The sequence below is a fragment of the Musa acuminata genome, chromosome BXJ3-9, assembly GCF_036884655.1.
Source record: "Musa acuminata AAA Group cultivar baxijiao chromosome BXJ3-9, Cavendish_Baxijiao_AAA, whole genome shotgun sequence".
Classification (NCBI taxonomy): domain Eukaryota; kingdom Viridiplantae; phylum Streptophyta; class Magnoliopsida; order Zingiberales; family Musaceae; genus Musa; species Musa acuminata.
In genome coordinates, this window is record NC_088357.1 from 45,774,224 (window position 1) to 45,796,500 (window position 22,277).

The 22,277-nt window shown below is 39.1% G+C and overlaps 3 protein-coding genes across 10 annotated transcripts in view; 2 read left to right on the plus strand and 1 right to left on the minus strand.

The window, feature by feature from the left end:
• Positions 1-306: 306 nt before the first annotated feature.
• Positions 307-5,389, plus strand: LOC135649012 (pentatricopeptide repeat-containing protein At4g21065-like). 3 transcript variants are annotated; one of them, XR_010501158.1, is made up of 3 exons: positions 307-2,182; positions 4,431-4,678; positions 4,781-5,389. XR_010501158.1 is itself a non-coding variant. In XM_065167103.1 (2 exons), exon 1 carries the CDS (start codon positions 335-337, stop codon positions 2,132-2,134), a length of 1,800 nt encoding a protein of 599 aa, XP_065023175.1. In that variant the 5' UTR covers positions 307-334; the 3' UTR covers positions 2,135-2,182; positions 4,304-4,443. The 3 variants fall into 3 exon arrangements, 1 of the variants encoding a protein (XP_065023175.1); XR_010501157.1 differs by having other exon boundaries at positions 4,550-4,678; XM_065167103.1 differs by lacking the exon at positions 4,781-5,389 and having other exon boundaries at positions 4,304-4,443.
• Positions 5,390-6,768: 1,379 nt separating this feature from the next.
• On the plus strand, positions 6,769-13,407 carry LOC135649011 (BTB/POZ domain-containing protein At1g30440-like). Of its 3 annotated transcripts, none has more exons than XM_065167101.1 (6): positions 6,769-7,242; positions 7,422-7,592; positions 8,166-8,459; positions 10,244-10,313; positions 11,147-12,346; positions 12,631-13,407. In XM_065167101.1, exons 3-6 carry the CDS (start codon positions 8,401-8,403, stop codon positions 13,153-13,155), a joined length of 1,854 nt encoding a protein of 617 aa, XP_065023173.1. In that variant the 5' UTR covers positions 6,769-7,242; positions 7,422-7,592; positions 8,166-8,400; the 3' UTR covers positions 13,156-13,407. The 3 variants fall into 3 exon arrangements, with proteins under 3 accessions (XP_065023173.1, XP_065023174.1, XP_065023172.1); XM_065167102.1 differs by having other exon boundaries at positions 7,422-7,533; XM_065167100.1 differs by lacking the exons at positions 6,769-7,242; positions 7,422-7,592 and having other exon boundaries at positions 7,686-8,459.
• A 1,817-nt stretch (positions 13,408-15,224) lies between these two features.
• The window catches only part of LOC135585412 (187-kDa microtubule-associated protein AIR9-like), a 33,185-nt gene continuing 26,132 nt past the window's right edge, over positions 15,225-22,277 (minus strand). For 3 of the 4 annotated variants that reach the window (XM_065166217.1, XM_065166219.1, XM_065166218.1), the window contains exons 31-38: positions 21,581-21,719; positions 21,327-21,508; positions 20,804-20,959; positions 18,869-19,000; positions 16,984-17,042; positions 16,387-16,419; positions 16,163-16,294; positions 15,225-15,853 (exon numbers count right to left, since the gene is read on the minus strand). In XM_065166217.1, coding sequence (XP_065022289.1) covers positions 15,677-15,853; positions 16,163-16,294; positions 16,387-16,419; positions 16,984-17,042; positions 18,869-19,000; positions 20,804-20,959; positions 21,327-21,508; positions 21,581-21,719 — 1,010 coding nt within the window. In that variant the 3' untranslated portion in view covers positions 15,225-15,676. Of the gene's footprint in view, positions 15,854-16,162; positions 16,295-16,386; positions 16,420-16,983; positions 17,043-18,868; positions 19,001-20,803; positions 20,960-21,326; positions 21,509-21,580; positions 21,720-22,277 lie in introns of those variants that run through there. The other variant, XM_065166220.1, reaches the window with a different exon arrangement.

Genomic DNA, 22,277 nt, shown 5'->3' on the forward strand with positions numbered 1-22,277 from the left:
CGAAAATAAAATATTAATATTTTTATAATATTAAAAAATAAAAAAAAGAGTGAAAGGTTTTATTGAAACAATGAGTTAAATTTAAGATATTAAAAATAATTAATTATAAGAGATAATCTATAATTACTCTCAAAAATAAAAAAAATAGAACTTATTAGCTCAGTTGTTGAATATATATAGGTTGTCTTTTTTTACTTTTTAAATAGATATTTTTTGAACCGTAGGATGAGAAACATTCTTAATAACAACAAATCTTAGCCATCAATTTACCCAATACTATGACCCACACAACAACTACTGAAGACATCCATCCTCGCAGCAGCGGGATGGCCTGATGCAACCTGGGCGAGCCCCATCGGCCGTCGCCCAACCCGCCTCTTCAAACCCCGCCGCGCTTGGCCGCTGCGTCGCGCTGCTGCAGACATGCAAGTCCCTGCCTTGGCTCAAGCAGATCCACGCTCACGCCGTCCGCCGTGGCGTCCCCCTCGGCCACCCCGGCCTGGCCAAGCACCTCGTCTTCGCCCTCGTTTCCCTCCCCGCCGCCGACCCCATGCCCTACGCCAGCGCCGTCTTCGCCCAGGTCCCCAACCCCGGGGTCTTCAGTTACAACACCATGATCCGCGGCTACGCCGAGAGCTGTCACCCCCGCCACGCCCTCGACGTCCACCGCCTCATGCTCGCCGCCGACGTCCCCCCGGACTCCCACACCTACCCCTTCCTCCTCAAGGCCTGCGCCAAACTGCTGTCTCTCCGCGACGGCGAGAGGGTCCACTGCCGCTCCGTCAAGGACGGCCACGACGCCTGCGTCTTCGTCCAGAACACACTTGTTCATTTTTACGCGGCCTGCGGACTCTTCGAGAGCGCACACAAGTTGTTCGAGAGGATGTCCCACAGAAACCTCATTTCCTGGAACTCTGTCATTAATGGCTTCGCCATAAACGGGAGGCCTAATGAGGCGCTGACCCTCTTCAGGGAGATGGTCGCGGACGAGGACGGCGGCATCGAGCCTGATGGTTTCACCATGGTCAGCTTGCTCTGCGCCTGTGCCGAGCTGGGGGCCTTGGCTCTCGGCCGCAGATCCCATGTTTACCTTGCTAAGCGAGGCCTGGACCGGAACGCCCACGTTGGGAATGCGCTCATAGATTTCTATGCCAAGTGTGGAAGCATCGAGGAGGCTTACAAGGTATTCGACGAGATGGATGAGAGGACTGTGGTGTCGTGGACTTGTTTGATAGTAGGGTTGGCCATGAACGGGTTTGGCGAAGAATCTCTCGACCTCTTCCATGCAATGGAGAGGGAGAGATTGATGCCGACTGAGATCACCTTGGTTGGGGTGTTGTACGCTTGTAGCCATTGCGGGTTAGTCGACGATGGATTCAGGTACTTCAACAGGTTGACACGAGACTATGGCATCGTGCCCAAGATAGAGCACTATGGTTGCATGGTTGATCTCCTGGGACGAGCTGGCTTGGTGGAAGAGGCACACAGTTACATCATGAACATGCCACTGGAGCCCAATGCTGTCATCTGGAGGACCTTGCTTGGAGCATGCACCATGCACAAGAGGCTGGAAATTGGGGAAGCAGTTTGGGCTAGGCTCGTGGAATTGGACCCTGGCCATAGTGGCGACTACGTGCTCCTATCCAATATGTATGCTGCTGTCGGTCAGTGGGGGATTGTTCACAAGCTCCGGAGGAGCATGCTGAAGGGAGGGGTGAGAAAGATGCCTGGCCACAGCCTCGTCGAACTGGGCAACCACATGCACGAGTTCATCATGGGTGATCACTCACATCCTCAGAGCCAGCAAATATATGAGATGCTCGAAGAGATTGCAGCGAGGCTGAGGCTGGAAGGCTACATGCCTCACACAACGAATGTTTTGGCTGATATAGAGGAGGAAGAGAAGGAGACGGCACTGAACTACCACAGCGAGAGGTTGGCCATAGCCTTTGCTCTCCTTAACACTGCCCCAGGGACCCCCATCAGGTTAGTGAAGAACCTGAGGGTATGTGCAGATTGCCACATTGTGACCAAACTCATATCCAAGATTTATGACCGGGAGATTGTGGTGAGAGATCGGAGTCGATTCCACCATGTAAGAGGTGGATCCTGTTCTTGTAAGGATTATTGGTAGGCTACAGTAGTGTTCTCCCAGCAAGATTATACTGCATTCGGAATCAAGGTACACAATCAACTCCAGTTGGTTTCTCGTTTATGATATTGTAACATGTTAATGGAATGCAGCAAAGTCCAGTGTGAATCAAAGCTAATTAGTTCTATGCCATCTTCTTTTACCTTTTTTGTAGCAGAGAAAAGAAAAGTGCATTTTAGTTAGTTCTATGCTAGTTAGTTAGGGGTATATATATACTTGTTGCATCGAGATAATATATCCATGAATAAATTATTGTTGGAAACATATCTTTATTATCTGGTTTTGGTGAGTTTTTCTTGTCATTTATGAGAGTTCTGTATTTAGGTTTGAAAATATCTTGTGCTACAATCTTTTACTCTAATAAAGTACTTACCTAAATAAAGTTGAGATCTGGACAAAGAAGGGTTTAACAATATCTGATACAACACTCATGCTACAAACAACTCTTGTGTAACATATAATCCTGCTTATCTTACTTATGTTCTGTATCAAGGATTCAATAGATGAGTTTTGTATAAAATTTTGATGATTAAATTAAACATTTGAAAAATAGGCAGAATAAACTGTACAATTCTTTACAGGCTGATGTTAAAACTGTCTTTTCCAGATGTTGTAAGTTATTTCTGAAGTGATAAGTTTAGTAGAAGTTCCATTAGGTGTTTGCCCTTGTGATAATGTTAACAAAACTTTTAAGCGAGGTTCGGCGTTTTGGGTACCGGATCTGTTTCAATGATCTGGTCAGACTAGTTTACCGGTCAGTATTGGTAAATCATGTGTTGGTACACCACTATGTATTGGGGTTTCGGAGTGGAAGAAAAAGAAGGCGAAGAGGAAGGGCGGATGGAGGTAGAGGATGAAGAAGAAGAAGTGGTGGAGGAGGAGGAGAAAGAAGAAGGAAGAAGAGGAGGAGGTGGGAGTGTACTTGGGAAGAAGAAGGAACGCTACAACAGCGGCGTCGCGAAACAGCGGCATTGGCGGCAATGTCATGAAGCAACATCTGTAGCAGCAACATCACAAAGCAGTGGCATCGTGAAGCGGCAGTAACATCGTGAGAAGAGTGCTCATGTTATCGAGCCCTAGTTTCTATTTTAGGTTTTTTTCTTTTTTAATGCTGAGTTCGATGACCCTGTTGCTATTTGTAGGTTTTTTTTATTTTTCTTGAGTTGGACTGAACGGCCCGAAATAGGGTGCTCTGCGTATCGGTCCACACCCAAACCGGTACAGGCCGCTTGTTTCGTACCGTTTAGAACAGTATGATGGTCCTTGCTTTTAAGCATCTTATTTGGACCTAGTTCTGTATTCTTAGTTTGTAATGATTTTCTCTCGTAGCATCTCCTATTTCCTTTTTCTGTACAATGTGTTCAAAGCCACATTTGAGCTTTGACTTTAGACTACTCTGACTCTGTAACTATCATCTGCAGGTATAAAAAGACTTCTCTAGATTTCTTGCTACCTCATTGCAAGCATGGGAGCATTTCTACAGTGTTTAGAATATAGTTGGCAGTGGCACCAAAAACTTGGGCTTTTTAACTAAATTTAAGAAATAAAGTTTGCTTTTGGATTATTGAACTTCTACTGACCAAATCTAATATGCAACCAGGTGACTGAGCATTGGGCTCTACTAGGTTTCTATCCCTTGTCATCAAAGCATGTTCAGCTAGTCAAAATTTTTTTATATAGTACCATTTAGTAGATGATATCCCACTGAAGAATGTCACGGGGAAAGTTTTGTGTTTGCGTAAAGAAATCTTAGGATGACAAGAGATCTTTGTCACTTCTAAGTTCCCTCGAAGTTGGGATGTATATTTATAGGCTAAAGAAGGATTTTGAATAGTATTGAAATGAGGTGGCATGTTGTCCTTTAATCGAGGAAAATTGCCTTTTTTCACATGCATTACGATTTTTTATATGATGAAATGAAAGGGATCATTGGAGGTTTTTGAAGACATAGCACTGGCTCAGCATAAGTATTAGAAATAGGCATGTTTTGAACGAAAAGAAAATCGAAAAAGAACAAAAGAAAAAGAAAATACCTGAGATGATAAGTCCATAACAATAAATTCAAATATATGATAGTTTACTACGTTTGTCATTTTTACTATAACTTTTTAATTTAGTAATCAACTTTTATCCTTTCTTCCTAATGTGCAGATGGTCCTCATTTGAGAGGAATTGTCTGGTCATTTGAGCTTTTCTTTGGATGCAACTTCACTAGATGAACATTTTTTTGGCTTTACAGCTCCTTTGGATATTTGTTTATGCTTGTCATATGATGCAGATTTTAAAATAATGATGACCCTTGGAACTCTTGCTTGGTTCACTATAAACATCAAAAGCTGTTTGGTCATTGTTGGCATTGTCATTGCATTGAACAATTCTTGATTTATATGCTCCCAGAAGTGCAAGTGGAGTGTTGGAGAGATGGAGCTTGAGTGGATCCTTCCGATGCTGCTCAGACTTGGTAAATGACAGCAGATGCTTGTCTGGAAGCTGAATGAGCAAGCACATTGGCTAGATTGTATCTGGGTAAAAAAAAGAAGAAGCATCATTTAGCATTATTTTGTTGTTTGCTGTGTTTGTCACAAATGAAATTTAACATACTGCTTCTGTGTATTATTGTCTGTTCAGATTCCTTTGTCCAATTCAGATGAGAGAATTCTTGTTGGAAGATCCAAATTGACTGTCATGCTGAAGTCCAAGAGTCGATGCTGCATCACCAATTACAGTCAAAGGTAGTTAAGAAGCCAGTTGGCCAGTTGTATATGTGATAAAAAAAAGGGTATACCTAGTGCAGGTCTCCAATCCAGTATCTTTAGAGGTTTAATATATGCAGCCTTGCTTCTGGAAATAATTTGTCATGCTGATTCTTGATTACTTCTGGAAATGGTCCCGGTACAACAAAAAGATAAATGCTGGGAGACTTAGCAGGATCCGAGTGGTTAAGCTTTGTTCCTCCTCAATTATTATGATGTGTGATAACTTTAAACATCAACCACTTCACTGTTGGAGTAACAGGTGCAGTGTTCCTTTCACTCCATGAATGCATTGTTTGTTGATCCTGTTCCTCTCTCTAGCTTTAAAGTTGAGACTTGGGCAGGTTGCAATGGTCCAAACACCAGAACAAGACTGTGTTCCCTTAGCTTTTCCAATTGTAGATTCATCTCTTTCTTTATCGATCTGTAGTGTATTTTTTATACATACAATAACAAAAAGAATAGCATTAAATTTTGTGTGGGATTTGGCATGCAGTGGATGATATGATAATACATCAGCAAGGGATATTTTCCACCATATCCAGCAATTCAAGGTACTTCTTGTCTCTCTACCCTCTTTCATGCTTTATTCTACCATAGAAATGGGGAGGGGGAAAAAAAAGGGAAAGGTTCTGTGTCCCATGGTTTCTCAATCAATCATCCAAAGCAACAATGATTGAAATGATACCATGACACATCAAACTTTTCATAGTATCATTTATAAAAATGCCTATTTGTTCAGGTTACCTGTCACACAAATAGTACTGGAACAGAGTCATGGTTTATTCTACTCTGAGACAAAATGAAAGATGGGTTGCTCAATCATGCACCCATTGCATTCATGATTGAGGTGGTATCATGGCACATTAATCTATTTATAGAATCATTCATCACAACTACTTGTTTATTTGTGTCATCTTGCTCTCAGCTAATCTATACAGGGATAGAAGAGTTGCTGAATCACATCAGATCAGTTGAAGTGGTTATGGAAATTCTTCGACATTGTTGAGCATGCAAGAATTTGAACTCAGTAAAAATTTGCTCTCAATATTTCCTCTCTTTATTTTTATAATTAAGTTAGTCAGATGATATGTATATCAAGTTCATCCCTCTTTATGGTGTACAACCATTTGTACTCCATAATTATCACTCTAACAGGGAGTTCAATTCAGAAAACAGAAACTATACTAAGGTAATCACATTTCTTTTTTATGTTGGTAAAGATCTTAGATTCTTCAGCATATATCTTTCTCTTAGAAAATAATATACATGAATTAAGATCTTGTCATGATCTCACTAAAATCCATGGTTACCATGTGAAGAGTGGATTATAGTGCAAGCTAATAATAATAGTATTATATTAAACCCAATGTGCTTTGGACTTGCCCACCACCGTAGCCTAAAAGGCAAGCAATGGTCACTTTGCATCCCAAAGCGTTGACCAATCTTTTGCTCTCTCTCTCTCTCTCTCTCTCTCTCTCTCAACTATCCTTTAGATTTCATTAATTTAATATTTTAACTTCTATTAATCGTGAGATCATTTGATGCAGTCACTAAGCTTCACGTCCATAAGATTAGATGAAATTTTATACTGGTAGTTACTCAAGAATTACTTCGTATAAATCTCCATGACACAAAAACAAATACCTACTTGCAAAATACAACATATAATTCGGTAAATTATTCGGAATTATAGAGGATGCAACTAAGCATCAAACAGATTAAAGTTGATGCTTTATTTATTTATTTATTTTTTGTACAGAACTAAATATATCTTCTTCTTTTTTTATAGAATTATAAGATTTACTAAACTTTCTCTTTTTGATATTATGATTTCATTTATGTTTACTTTATAAATGAATGATATATATTGTTAATGCTGATATTTAAGAGCATTTTATGATCCTTAACTGCCTCTCTTAAACCAGTACCAAAAGTGCCTCCATTGCTATGTTGGCCACCTCACCATCCCTGCCATCTTCCAGTCTTCTTCGTCCTCACCCATCCGATGGCCACCATAAACCCGAGCAGCAAAAGGTTGGCCTTGACAAGGAGTAGACCAGAAATGCCACGAGCATTGGCACATGGAGGCCTTGAAATCCTCTACCACAGTTGACCTCGTTCGTATTCTCTAGTGTTCTTAGGCAGCTGCAACAGCAGCACCACCAACCAAACCGCTTCATCACCCCCACATGGACACCAGTTGTGCGCATTACCGCTCCCAATTCCATGCCAGTAATCATAAAAGAAAGGAGGAGAGAGGGAAGGGGAGCGAGAGAGAGAGTTCGAAGTCACAAGAAATCACCAAACAAGGACACCCCAATGAGTGATGCACAGGTAAGTTTCTTTGGTACTGTCTGCGCTTTTTTCTCAGGGAATCTCTCTGCGCTGGGACCCAAAAGTTTGAGTCTTCAATGCTCATTAATGGGAGCAAGGAAGAGCACAACGCTCCTTTGTTCTTTGCTGCTTCCTCTATGATCTTTTCCCCCTTCCTATTTGTTTTCTACTTTTGACAGATGGTTGATGCATGGGTTGGTCCCCTCCAGCTCAACATGGTGCGGTTTGGAATGGTGTGAAGAGGTCTGCAAGCAGGGCAAAAGACAGAACAGAAGCTGCACTTTTGTTGTGGTGTGAAACGTCTTCCTTCATCTCCTGCCATCTCTGTTTGTTTGGTTGGGAAATGAAGGGTGGGTTTTCCTTCTCTGGGGATTATCTGGGTTTTGGAGCTTGCTGAGGGTGCTAACTTGTTCTACAGTTTGGTTTTTGTGCTTTGGTTGCAGATTCATTTACATTAGAGGTTTTGGTGGGGATTGGGGAACTTGGGGTTGTTTACCTGGTGGTCCTGGTGGTGATCTTTTTGTTCTTTTGCTTTTGTGTGATTAGGTCTGGGTTTTGTGGGTATGTGGTGAAGAATTGGTGCTTGTTTGGGGCTGTTTGTTTGCTCTTCTATCTTTTGAAGGTTTGGTGGTGGTTTTGACTCCTTCCATGTGTGAGAATGGCCTAAAGTTTGGATCTTGGAAGGGATTGTTTGAGGGTTTCATGGTGGCCTCTGTTCTTTGTGCTTTGAGCTCTTCTGAGTTATTAGTTTCTTGAGCGATAGTTAAATTTGCGACATTGTGTGTCTTTTTCGGGTGATGTGTCGGTGGGCTTTTGATTCTTGAGCACGGTTGTGCCTGGAAACATTCTGGTATTTTGGGGGGATTGGGGTGTGCTCTCGAGTTGGTCTCAGCTTGCAGTTGACGGTTTTTATTTTGGATCAGGTTGCAGGGATTTTGGTACTGAGGTTGAGGTCTATCTCTGAAGCTGACTGCAGTTTTCTGTGAACATGTTCCTGTGAGGCAACAGATTGATGGAGAATAGCTTATGGCCTAAACTTTTGAGCCTCCTTGTCGATTACTGAAGATCGCGGCGTGTTCAGAGTGTGATCTCTGGTTATTGCCAGGTTCTGTTTGAGGTTTTTTTGCTCTGGCCATTTCATTTCAGAGTTACTTCAGAATGGCCTGCAAGAAGCTGGGATCAAAAGCTGATGCCTTTCAACGACAAGGGCAAGCCTGGTGAGCTGTATATTCTGCCTTTTTGTTCTAATGATACGCATATATTCTAAAGTGATCTTAGAATTGCATCTAAGCTATCTTCTATTCTGAGTGGTCAGAAACTTGTGACTCAATTGATAAGATCATTGTAGATCTAAAGCCAGTATTGTAGTTTACGAGATGTATGACTTTCCAAAAGTGCAAGCTCTTATTTATGTCTAGAAGTTACGGCCTCTGAAACAGGCAGTCTTTTATGGATTAGTTTTGTCTATTTTACTAAATTTGACAATAGAATCCTTAAAAATATTATCTGAAGTATATTATTCATGTAAGAGACTCCATGAAATATACAAGGCTATGAAAAACTGATTGCTATCGTTATTTGCTATTTCTTTTTAACTTCTACAAATTTTCCTGACTTGTTGAATATTATATTTTTCTTGGTGAATTTATTAGTATGGTTGTCACCCTAATTTCAATTCTACAATGTTCCACAGTTTCACAAGCAAAATAATCTTATCTTGACAATGCTAAATGGAACCAACATTTATAGAGGTTGTGGCACGAACAGTTGGTGGCTTGCTGCACATTGTCCCATGAATTAACGGTTAAAGGGTAAAATAAGAAGGAACAAATGGATTTAATTATTAAGAATTAGTTTATCCTCAAGCTCTAATTGTTTCTCTTAGTTGTTGTTGGATACTTGGATATGCCATAAATGTTTAGATAAGTACTCCAAATTTAGCCCAAAATCGGACAAGCCCATAGTATAGGTGCCTTGTTGCCTCTATTTGCTTGTACCACATAGATTTAAAGAGAACTAATCCTGAATGGTCACGGCATTTTAAGGAACAAAGATAAAGGGAAATCAACATCCTGAGAAAATTAGCTTTGCAACTACAGGAGCGATTTCAGTGAGGAATCGGGGAACAAGATTTTCAGGGACTAAAGTGAAATTATTAGATCTTTAAATGGGATAATCATACTTGAGTTATAAAAAAATGGTGGTCTGCTGCACAAGGATCCCAGCAATATAGGGTCTAGAAATTATTGTGATCATCTTTGTTTGAGAAGAGCAGACACAGCGATAAGAGCACCCAAACAGGAACAAGATTCATATGGTGTGCAGTTCTCTAGGTCACCTCTTCCATAATAGTGGCAATACGAATATCAAATGAAAAAGGCTTTTCTGAGTTAAAATTTTCTCTCAAAAGATTGCTCATTGAGGACCTCAATTTGGTTTTGCTAGACAATTTGTGGTCCTAGAAATCAGAAACGTGAAATATAGGCATCATATTTGGTTAAACACTTGGTTTGTTTTGTGTATTTTCTTGGGTCTATGACTATTATTAGGAAGTGAAGCTTAAAAGCTAAAAGCATTTGTGAAATATTGCAATCGTCTCAAATAATTGCTAAGATCTATTAACCATGTAGAAATGCTTCTGGACTCTGAAGCTTCTCCATGCATGCCTGTGTAAATTGTGGTTAGCTTGAATAAGGTCCTTTTCTTTATTCATCATAAACTTGCTAGGAGATAAAAAGGCATGCTAGAAAAACAAAAACTGGACTGTTCTTTTCCTCCTGCAGTGATCTGAACCTTTTTTGCTTTTTATGTGGCCTAAATCCTTAAATTGCCCCTCTATATGAGAGGATAACTATCTTGAATCTTTACTATGGTCAAATCTGTCTAGAAGTATTTTTCACTCTCCATTTTGTTTTTTCTGTCAGGTTATGATAAAATTGTTCTATATGACAAACAGTATTGTAGTCGCATGTGGATCACTTGTTATTTGTGCATTCTGCAGGTTCTGCACTACTGGGCTTCCAAGTGATATTATTGTTGAAGTTAGCGAGATGTCCTTCCATCTGCATAAGGTGAGGTGATTAATCATTAAATCGAATGGGACCATACTTGTATCTAGCTACTATTTAATGCAATACCTTTTCTTAAAAAGCTGAGGCAATTAAGCATTTAATCAAACACGAACCCATGCACTTTGGTGTTACGTTAAAGTTGCTCCTTCATGACACGAGTAACTATGGTTCAAGTCACTAAATCCTGCAAACGCAATATTAAATCATTTTGACACATTTTGTGTTATCAGGCAAGGCACTAATATTTTGAACAATTTTAAGTTTCAACATTCTTTTTCATGGAGGCAAGGAACATGTTTGGCTCCTAGCATTGTTGTCATTTGGGTCAAATCAATTTTTGTTGTATTAAATCTCGATATGAAGATTAAAATTAAATGAGTGCTGCTACTTAGTAACTGTTTGTTTCTTTGTGGGTTTTAATGTAGGTGGAAAATAAACTTGAATTTAATATAAATGCATAAATTAGACACAAACTCTCTTGTAAAATGAAGCCTCTAGATCGAAACAAGTCGCTAATAAGGAACATTTCATGTCTAAAACAAATTGAATTGTTGCTGCCTGAGATGGACAACCAACTTGCTTTTCCAATGACAGATAGAGTATGTTATCAGTTGTTTCTTTACCATAGAAGAGAATAAATTTTTATGAGACTGATAGAACTATTATTTTGTTTAGTGGTCTGATTTTCTCATAGCCATTGTTTAGGCCAGTTTGTCATTTTCTATTTGTTCTTCTCCTGATTAATTGTAATTTTGTCCGACTCATGTTAATTTTATTTCCAAAGTAGCTGAATTATGTTATTCGCTAATTACATTTGTAATTTTTTCTTGCAGTTTCCTCTTCTGTCAAAGAGTGCTCTCTTGGAAAAGCTTATTGAGGAGAGCTCTGATGAAGAAGATGGTTGTGTAGTGAAGTTATGTGATATGCCTGGTGGGGATAAAGCATTTGAACTAGTAGCTAAGTTCTGTTACGGTGTTAAGTTCGAACTCACTGCCTCAAATGTTGTTTTCCTGCGCTGTGCTGCTGAATATCTTCAAATGACAGAGGAAATAGCAGAGGGCAATTTGATTGCCCAAACAGAGATATTTCTTAGCCAAGTTGTTCTTCGTGGCTGGAAAGATTCAATAAAAGTGCTCCAAACCTGTGATAATCTTCTCCCTCATGCTGAAAATCTTCAGATCATTAAGAGATGCATCGATTCTTTAGCAGTTAAAGCTTGTACAGATCCCAATCTCTTTGGTTGGCCTATGATGGAGCATGGTGCAATGCAAAGCCCAGGCGGGAGTGTTTTGTGGAACGGAATAAGTACGGGAGCCAGACCTAGAAACTGCAGTTCTGATTGGTGGTATGAAGATGCATCTTCGTTGAGTCTTCCCTTGTATAAGAGGTTGATCTCAGTCATGGAATCTCGAGGTATCAGACAAGAGGTCGTAGCAGGCTCCGTGACATCTTATGCCAAAAAGTATCTGCCTGGAATTAGTAGGCGTCACAGTCTGGCTCCTGTAGCTCTGACTGCTGCACCATCTGAAGAAGAACAGAGACATCTTCTCGAAGAGATTGTGGGCTTGTTGCCTTTACAAAAGGGTGTTACATCAACTAAAATTTTATTTGGACTTCTTCGTACTGGCATGATTCTGCGAGCTAATCCAACTTGCATTTCCAACTTGGAGAAAAGGATAGGACTGCAGCTAGACCAGGCAAATTTGGAAGATCTACTTCTGCCGAACTTCTCATATTCTATGGAGACACTCTACAACATCGACTGTGTTCAACGAATTCTAGAGCACTTCTTAGCCATGGATCAAGCTGCTGATGGGGCATCTCCTAATTTGGTTGATGATGAGCAGTTAATTGGTTCGCCTTCTCTTGCACCCATTACTACTGTTGCCAAGCTAATTGATGGGTATCTAGCAGAAGTTGCACCAGATATCAACTTGAAGCTTCCAAAGTTTCAAAATCTGGCTGGTGCAGTACCTGATTATGCACGACCACTGGATGATGGACTGTATCGTGCTATTGACATCTATTTAAAGGTAATTATTCAAGTACATTTTATTAATAATTATCATTAGGTTTCTCCATCCGAACCAAAAATGTAAAAAACACATTGGAAATATGGGTCTCCACTACTACAAACATGTTTGTTCTTTTTTCCTCATAAAGAATATCACATATGTTGTAAACTTCAACAACAATCTGTCAAATGATCAATATCATTGTTGCATGCTAATTACTACAATGCCTAAATTTTTATTCCAATTTTCCATTGTGCTGTTGCAAAATTGTTGATGATGTGTAATATATGACGCATTTGCAGGCACACCCATGGCTCAATGAAGCCGAAAGGGAACAGCTCTGCAGGCTGATGGACTGCCAGAAACTCTCCCTAGAAGCCTGCACTCATGCTGCACAAAACGAAAGGCTCCCGTTACGAGTAGTGGTTCAAGTTCTTTTCTTCGAGCAACTTCAACTGAGGACCTCGATTGCTGGTTGCTTGCTTGTTTCCGATAACCTTGATGTCTCACGGCCTCTGAGGAGCGGTCTGGTGGGTTCAGGAGATGGTGGTGGGTGGGCAAGCACTGTGAGGGAAAACCAAGTCTTGAAGGAGGGAATGGATAGCATGAGGATGAGGGTGTATGAGCTCGAAAAGGAGTGCACAAGCATGAGACAGGAGATCGAGAAGTTGGGACGTGGGAAGAGCAAGTGGAGTACTGTTTCAAAGAAGTTTGGATTTAAGCTCAAGTCCCAGATGTGCAGTGCCCAAGAGGAGTCTGTAAGCGATCATCAGCAAACCGGAAGCAGCACCATTGAAAAGTTGCCAGCTAAGCTCACTAAACACTAGCAGCAGCTATCCACAGATGCATGACCATTTCCCGTGAGGGATCGAGGTTTGTAACTCTAATTTTCTGGGGTTTTTTCTTACATCAGGAAGTTGTGAATTCAATGTCTCTTGGACAAATGTTATTTTGAGGTTTGTCCTTCACTTTCTCTTGTGTATGAAATAGTACTAATCTTGTGTTAACTATATGTTTCTTACTGGTGACTGCAATGCTAAAACCGCAAACTAAAAAAATACATATATATGTTGGAATTAGTTTTTCTTCTTGGATTCTTGTCACAATTCTGCTGAGTCACCAAACTTTTACATTGTTGTCTCAATGAAGTTCAACTAACACTAGATGGCAACACACACCTGTAAGCACTACTATGCCTTTGAATGGGATGACTGACCTTGGAAGATGAGTTAATCTTGGGTTAATTACATGCTACTTACCAGTGATTGTGATGCTGCATCAGCAAATTAGAAAGACCTGTATCTTAGACTTGTTCTTCTTGGTTTGTTGTCACATAATTCTGGTTGGTCCCCAAACTTCTACATTGCTCCATCTCAATCAAGCTCAACCAACACCAGTTGGCAGCATATACCTGCAAGCATTACTATGCTATTAAATGGGATAGTTGACCAGGGAAGATGAACCTGCCAATGTAGAAGTTTGTCCAGACATCAAATGCTCATCACACAGCAGAATTCCAGGTTGGTGGGTGAAATATCCATTCTTGTTCTTTCTTAGTAGTTCTTTGAACCTGCTCACCTTGATCAGCTTTACACTAGTCCTTGTCTCCACACTTGTCAAATCTCCATGAATGGGGTAGTTGACCTTCTCCTCCTCTGCACTCAATGCACCATTTCATGGTGGTAATGTAGTTTGATAATATGCAAAGATCTCCAATGTTGGCTTGCACTTAGTTTAGCTAGAAGTTTCAATTAAGTTTTATGTTGTTTTTGCACTTTCCATCACTTAGTGGAATTGATTGATAGCTTTCTGTCCATATTATGATGTGATTAAGTTTGTCTTGCAAAGTGAGTATGAGAGCTTCATGTGATTTGGACTCCAAATCATTTTTTTTTGTCACAAACACAATTATTATGTTGGTCTAAAGTGGAAATGGATCAGAAGAGTCTTTTGAGTTATGAACTGACTATAATTATGCGGTTAAGTGCATGCCTATGCCAATCACATGAAACAACATCAATCCCAATAGTTACTATTTTCAGAAAGTGATGTTCATTGACTTTGGGAAATTCAAAGAGAGAGGGAAGAAAAAAGGAACTGCCCCTCAAAACTTTATGGGAAATTTTAGAATAATTTACCTCTTTATTCAGTCAAAGTTCGATTTACAGAATCATGGGTTGGACCAATTGTCCAATGGGTAAATTCATGGAAAAACTTTCTATTTTTTTAAAAAATTAATTAACGTTTCAATTTTTAAAAATTCTCATAAAATATTTTTTTTTTCAAAATGATGATATTACCTATATTGACCATCACCTCTACCTAGCATCGTTACCCTCCATTAGATCCATCCATACCTTTGTAGATCTTGATGACTCACGTCGAACTTGTCATGGCCTACCTCGCCGTCGCTATTCTCCCTCATGGCACAGGCAAACCCTAGCCCCCATTGCCCTAACTCGCCTCTCCTCTACCTCACCAAACCTACCGCTACCTCCACCTGCACCTCCTTCGTTGGTCCACGAGCAAAGATAATGAAAACGAGGTGCACAAGGGTAAATTCAACGAGACAAACGAAAGGAAAGTGGCGATAAGGGCCAAGGATCGCATATGCTACAAGCAAGACACATAAGAGCAAGTTCGACGAGTAAAATGATCTTTTCATGCAAGAAGCTATAAGAATTTTTAAAAATTAAAACATGCTACGAGAATTTATCAAAACTATAAACTTTTTCTAAGAATTCACCCTTGTTCAATTAATCAAATCATAAATTTCATAAAAATATAATATAAATTGTTACTTGTGATACTTTATATTTTTTTAATTCCTTATTAAGTTTATTTTTGACCCCTTGATTGAAATCCTAGCTTTACCAACTACACTGAAAACACTCAATTGAAATCACTGTTGTTGAAATATATGAAACAGCAAGGATAATACATAAATTGTACTAAAACAATCCTTTGGGACTCCACACAACAAGCTCCTGGCTCACTGTACATTTTATATACACAACAAATCATCAAAGCACCCCAATTTACAGCAAACAAGTGCAAAGTGTCAGTGGATAAAGTATAGAGGTCAAAGGGTGAATGCTTGATGAAAAGTACTTCCTTGGATCTTAGCTTCCTCAGATTGGGGCATTATGCATCTCACCCAAGGATGTACAAGTCAATGGCACAACAATCATAATGAGAACCCTTCCAAGACTGGATTCAACACAATCTCAATAGGATGAAAGACTCCAACATAGATGCAGCAATTTGGGCAGAAATTTGCTCACTATGCACTGTGAAAAGCATACTGAAGGAGCACCCTCACATTCTCGACTTCTAATACTGCATGCATCATGTCTCTATCTTGAGAAGAGAATTAAGGGATGTGCTGTTGAACCGTTGTGCGAATCCTCTTATCACAAGAACAATGACGTCCCGCATATGTCGAGTTTGCACCATCAAGTCCACTTCATTCTCACCATCAACCACAATCTTGAATCGGTGTTGGTCATTGCGATAAAGTTCAACCTGCAAAGTCCAGTGAGATGTCAATACGCACAAGTCTGTGGAGTCAATGTTGTAATTGGTCCATTTGAGAGGAATGATTAAATTCAGTACGCTCATCTTTTGGCCATATGCCTCAGCTCATCAATTACGTTATTGCTGGGCATCTACTGGGAAAGCATATCATAATTTTTTAAGGTTCTTAAATATCTTCACCAATTATCTGCACGACCATCAAGAATCATGCATGCTACCAAAGAGTTCACAAGAGAATCAAGTAAATTTGGAATCCACTGTGTTTCCCCAGTAGTACATGGGAATGAAAGAACTTACATGAAAAGGAGGAGCATATGTTCCACGGATTTCGGTATTTGGAAATGAAGTCTTAGAACCAGGTTTAACAACCTTGACTCTCTTCCTGTTGACTTCTAGAATTCTTTTCTCAAGATTTCCTGCTCCTGGAGCCTGTAAAATTGATGCAGGAAGAATAAACAGTTTTAGCTTTGGAATCACTCAGTTCTATTTGATCAACGATCACAGAAGAGAACTACAGTTACCTCCTTTGCAGACCGGTTTCTCTCACACAATGCCTGTTTCCAATAGAAAGAAAAGATTGTCAACTTCCAGATATGATAATTGTCCATAAAATATATTTATAAACAAGACCTCTATGCTCAAATCTTTTGAGAAAATTCCACAATAAGCCAATGAGGTTGCAATCAAAAGTACCCAATGGTCAAACTAAATTTAGCTCGAAACAATTTCTGACTGTTACTCTATATCATTGCTTCCAATTTTGAACACTATAAGCCCCATGTACAAAGTATGGCTAAGAACGGCTGACCCAAGGTCAGCATGCAGCATGCCGCATGCCGCATGCCATGCCAACCCAAGATGGATCCTCATTCACTTGTCCTGGCATGTGAAGTTGATCAATATTCATGGTTGGGCATTTATGTCCCGTGCAGGAACAACCTTTATCATGTGATAGCATAGGATACCTTGTACACAAATGTAAATAGATGGACAGAAACTGGGAACAGCGCCAGAAGTCACAAGCCAGATGATCAAGTGTAAAATCGCTGTCAAAAGGAAAAGGATATTGGGCAATATTTTGGGGGGGGAGGAGGGGGGAAGCCAAAAGCAAGCAGTACCTCAAACTTCACAGATCCAAGCTCCAAGTTCTGCTTCACTTCTCTGTAAACATCTGGCTCTGCAAATGGGTAAAAGAGGTAACTGAACACAACCATAGGAAACTGAATGATGGAATGAAGCTAAATAGTACACCAAGCTTTTCTGAAAAATGTTAATCAAATTGGTTCCTTAGGTCAAGAATTTGTCAGCATGAACATAGAAGAAAACCAAAAGTTCTCCCCCAAGTTTTGAACACTGAGCAATAAATAAAATAAATCAGATAACCGTTAGTACATTCAACTAGCCCGGGGAACCAACCAAACAAATCTTTTAACTTCTGTGTTTTCCAATAATAGTACAATTTCCAAAACAATCATATACTTAAGGTGACTGTAGGACTACTACACTGTTGCAATTAAAGGAATAAGAAAACATGTTATTCCACTCATGAACAACCTGCAAATAAGCCACAAGTTCTGCATCAGACAGTATACAAAAAGACACAAATCATGTTCATCTACAAGAGATCCACTTGAAAATTCATGGATGAAACCATTTGACTTAAAAATGATTTATACATTTTTAGTATCATTTACAATGTCCTTTTCCAACAAGTTCTCTCTCCTTATCTTTGGGCAGTTTTTGAGGGGAGTGAGCTCAGGTTGCCGGCAAATGGAGATTCTCTATACTTACAAATGGCAATATCTTTTTATCTGTTTATGGTTTACAAATCTAACCTACCAGTCTTGTGAATGGAGGCAACTACTGGATCCAAATGGGACCCACCCGTGGAAAAATAGTTGCTTCAAGTCACAAGACAAATAGGTGAGACTGGCAAGCCATAAAAGTGCAGCAAAGATATTCCGGTCCACATTTGCAGTAGAGCCATGAATCTTGCATTTTAAAATGCAACTCAGCTATTCGATAACTTACATTTATGATTACAGCATGGCTACTTTTGTTTCGTTACTTGCATTTGTCAATTGCAGACTATTTATCTATTGTGCACTGGGACGAGCAATGTAAAGATAGGCAGTGGGAAGGGCCGCTTTGTTCAAAGTAGGAGGCAGGAGATGTGACACCCCCATTTAGTCCCACTTTAGAAGTTAGAGAAAGTTTGAGTGATTTATAGGGCTAGAGTGAATCTGATATTACTAATTTGGACTTAAGTATTTTGAGCCATGTGGTTCTAAGCTTATTAAGTAAATAGATTAGCTGTCCCATTGAGAAAGATTATGGTAGTGGAGAGAACTATTATTGGACAGTGAGATTCCCACATTAGAACTATCTATGGTCGGAGTTTGAGAAACATTGAAGTATGAAGCAACTACCAGGTTGGGTCTCACTTACACCATATTAGGATTTGATTTGACGATGTTAAGCCTTAAGTGTGGTGAGATTGTGACACCTCAATTTAATCCTGGTTTGGAAGTAGGAGAAGGCCTAAAATTGGTTAAACAATCTTGAGCTTAGCATTTTGGGACACGTGATTCTAGTCTCATCAAGCCAATTGATTAGTTACCGCAGGTCATGATAAGCGAGGCACAATCAGTGGAGGCGATAGCAGTGGTCAAGAAGGATGATGTCAGGAGTCGTCAAAAGGCATATTCAAAGTTGTGGCTTCCAAGCTAAAAGTAGCCTGCATTTTCACATGCAAGCAGTTTAGTCCTAGATGGAAATACAGGGTTAAAGGCTTAAGTTACACTAACGAATGGCAGTTTCAATGTGGGTAATTAAGCACCTGCATTTGATCAAATGCCCGCTTTGCACTCATAGAAGTAGTCAGAAAATGAAATATCTACAACTAACATGCTTGATTAACCATAGTTGAACTATTTAATTAATATACTGAAAAGCAATGAACTAAAAGCATACCCATGTTGAACAATCTAAAGAAATTCATACCAACTGAAATTGGGTCTGTTGATGCAGAAACAGGCTGTCCCTCGACTCCATCTTCTCTTACTGGAGTATAAACAGCCACAAGTCTATATCCTACGTCATCAACATTAGCTTCATACATCCTACTTGTCTCACCTGTAATGATAGAATGTTGAAAAAGGGAAGATAATAGAGCTTTGAATAGTGAGGTAAAAAGCATAAGCTGTAGATCAAAATACAAAATTCCCTCAAACAAAAGTTGACATGAAAGGAGTTGGCCACAAGTCAACTTCAAATATCAGATATAGCTCAAAACATAATCATGTTTAACATTGTGTTTATAAGGATGAACGCAGACCACAGGTCCCTTTCCCTCATTGGCCACAGGGCACAAGACAACATGAACTGCTAAAGAATATTTACCAGTTGTGTCAAACAACAGTAGACATTTGATTCAATCCTTGTGGACAGTTCATATTATCCCAACCTCGAACAAATGCATTAAATCCAATCATATAATCAAATGTCCATATCAGATCACAGAAACCTGATTTACCAGAACATCAAGTTTGGTAGCTCAGAATTAGACCAAGCAAAATATTCTTTTGAAATGACTTGAATCATCGTAACCCAATTCAACCAAGCTCTTTTTGTCAGAAATATAATGCAATTTCATTTTAGACAACCAACATGACTTTTGCTATGTTGGCCCTTTTTGAGTCAGGGGACACCCTGTGACAAATGTTAATGTAGATCTGCATGATCCTTTTTTAATGGTTGAAGTAATGTTATGAAGACTTTAATATACTTGATAAAAAACATTTTGCGAACTTGACCAAAATCTTGGTAGCGAGGAACTCTTTTAGCACATATCAATTAAATGTATCACAGCAATTTTGTTTCCTGGTTTGAATGATTTAATAAGCCTTAGCTGGAATCTATTGCTTTGCTTTTTTTGGATGCCATATGCTGTTAATTGATAAATAATGAATGTGAAACCTTTTAGAATTCAGTGATAGAGAGTTAACAGCATATATTAAAAAAGATGTCACTTGGCAATACATGGTCCACCGTTCAATACATCAATTTGCATGCCTAATAGTTTTTTATTAATAAGTTAATTCATCCTATTTACCAATCTGTTTAAGAATTCTGGATAAGATGTAGTCTTTGCAACCTCCTATGTACTCAAATCCTAGTAAGGATTTGAGTTCTAGGTTTCTAGGAGCATGGAGGTTGCTGACTGATTGCCAGCATGGTCTGTGCCATGCTGGGCCAGCTTGCAGACCACCAGCACTAACCGTGTAAAGAAGAACAAAAAAAAAGGAAAAGAACATTACAGAGAAACAAAAAAGTTCAAATTAAACATCACACAGGAGCAAACTTAATTAGATATAACATGAAGCCACAGTCACCAATGAGGACACAGGCAAAAATCAGAGGATGATCATGCTAGTTTGTGCCACAGCCAGATGTAACAAAATCCAAGGCCAGAACCATCATAACAATAAACATAAATACAATGATGACAAAAAATAAGAAAAGTAAAAAACCTAAACCCATCTTTTAAGCATTATCCAGAGCAAACTAGGACCGTTCAAGGCCAAATGGTTGGGTTGGTAATGTGTATGATTTCAAAACAAGGATGGATGCAAATGGCAGTTGACACAAGTGTAAGATCCATCGGCTGTCCAGACATAATTACCTTACCAATGTCACTCAGCAGAAGAAAACTCTGTGGTACATGGACATCTATTCAGCTAATAACGGGGAGATGTATGTTGCATGCTCCATAAGAAAAAAATGCAATCAAAACCAAAGCAGCCACAGCTAAAAGTATATTATGCAGTCAATTAGTTTCCTTTTCCATAAATGAAAAGTAAAGTTCATTTTGCAGTAGAAAATGTTTCTTGAATTTAAATAGTGAACATCATAGTTCTGATGGCAAGTTTGTTATACCAGGTATTGAGATTAGATCAGGACTTCCAACCATTGACCTAAGCCACTGAATTCTGCTCTTGCCTTCTTTCCCACCGCTATAGATGCCTCGAACAGCATACAAGTTTGTGTGGTAGCCTCTTCCTTCAATCTCCAACTTATCAATTTTGGGAATACCTGAAAGCAGCAAATTGTGTCATAGAGCAGACTAGTGATGCAACATTTGCTTGATCTTGCCAAAAGATTTTCGATGCAATTAAAAGACTGGAGATCTAGACTAGTAGTTTGAGCTTCAGAATTCAAGTTTTGGATAGTAGAAAATTTAGAACATTTACAAAGAGAAGGTGCTCCATCCCGATCAATAGGACAATGTCACAATGATGAAAATCAGTTGGCACTATAAGATACTTAGAATTACTTATATCTTGCAAGTAAAATGGCAGTAACGTTTCCATTACTATGTCTAGTAATTAGCCTATAAATCATTGGCATGGTTCTTCAGCTTAGTTCCAACTAGAAATTAGTGGCAAGGTAATGAAAAGACCTGGCAATATAGCAGATGTTTGTGCTGACACAGTATTACTTGATCTTCCAAACACATCTGTTACAGTGCATTCACATTTGAAACATCTGCCTATATCCTCAAAGCGCACCTTATAAGAGGAAGATAGTTGAGATGGCAATATTTCAAAGGACTGGTGCTCCCCATCTCCTATCGAGGAAAACCTGTTCCACAAGTTTATTATTGAGTGGTAAATTCATAAAAAAATGTAAATAAAGTAACTTATCTTGCATTACCATTGGTACTTAATCTCTTTCTTGTACTTGTTCCAGATATGATGTTGAATATCACTCTTAGGAATTACTTCAACAGCCGTAAGTATTTCACCCTCAACTTCTTTTCCTTTGAAAGAAAGCATCTCAATTTTTGGAATCTCTGGAGGAAAACATGAATCATTGTGTTTACTATGAGATGAATTTTAAAGTAACATTAGCATTCAAAGAATTTGAAGATGTAGACATCTATAATTTTGCATGTATCCAATAATGTCTGCCAAAACATTGGCAACATCAGAACTTCTGATACACAAGAACAAAAGACTTTCTGGAACAAATAAGATACAACCAAAGTACTGGTACCACACATACACTTGGTATTTTTCAGCAAAATAACCAGCTGTCTAGTTTTATGTGTCGCAGTTAAATCTTAATGATAGGGATATACCAATATTCTAAACAAGTTATCTAAGAAAATTATCCTAGTGCATGGGTCTCTGCCAGTTGGGTTACACGTAGGATTGGATGTACAAAGCCTTACCCCAGCAATTACAGAGGTTATTTCATTTAGAAATTAGGCTCATGACCCACTATACAGTTAACTGATGCAAAATTAAATCTAGACACAGGTACAGAAAGACATAAAGGACAAACAAAAAAAACTTAACAGAAGTAGAGAAAAATTCTATACAATCTGTTGCACACTCCATTAGATTTC

What these genes read in the sequence shown, in the direction of transcription:
- LOC135649011 (XM_065167101.1), top strand. Translation starts at nt 8,401, where the DNA reads ATGGCCTGCAAGAAGCTGGGATCAAAAGCTGATGCCTTTCAACGACAA. An exon ending in CAACGACAAGGGCAAGCCTG is followed by an intron (nt 8,460 to 10,243) that starts GTGAGCTGTATA and finishes TGCATTCTGCAG; the next exon opens with GTTCTGCACTACTGGGCTTC. An exon ending in CTATTGACATCTATTTAAAG is followed by an intron (nt 12,347 to 12,630) that starts GTAATTATTCAA and finishes ACGCATTTGCAG; the next exon opens with GCACACCCATGGCTCAATGA.
- LOC135649012 (XM_065167103.1), top strand. Translation starts at nt 335, where the DNA reads ATGCAACCTGGGCGAGCCCCATCGGCCGTCGCCCAACCCGCCTCTTCA.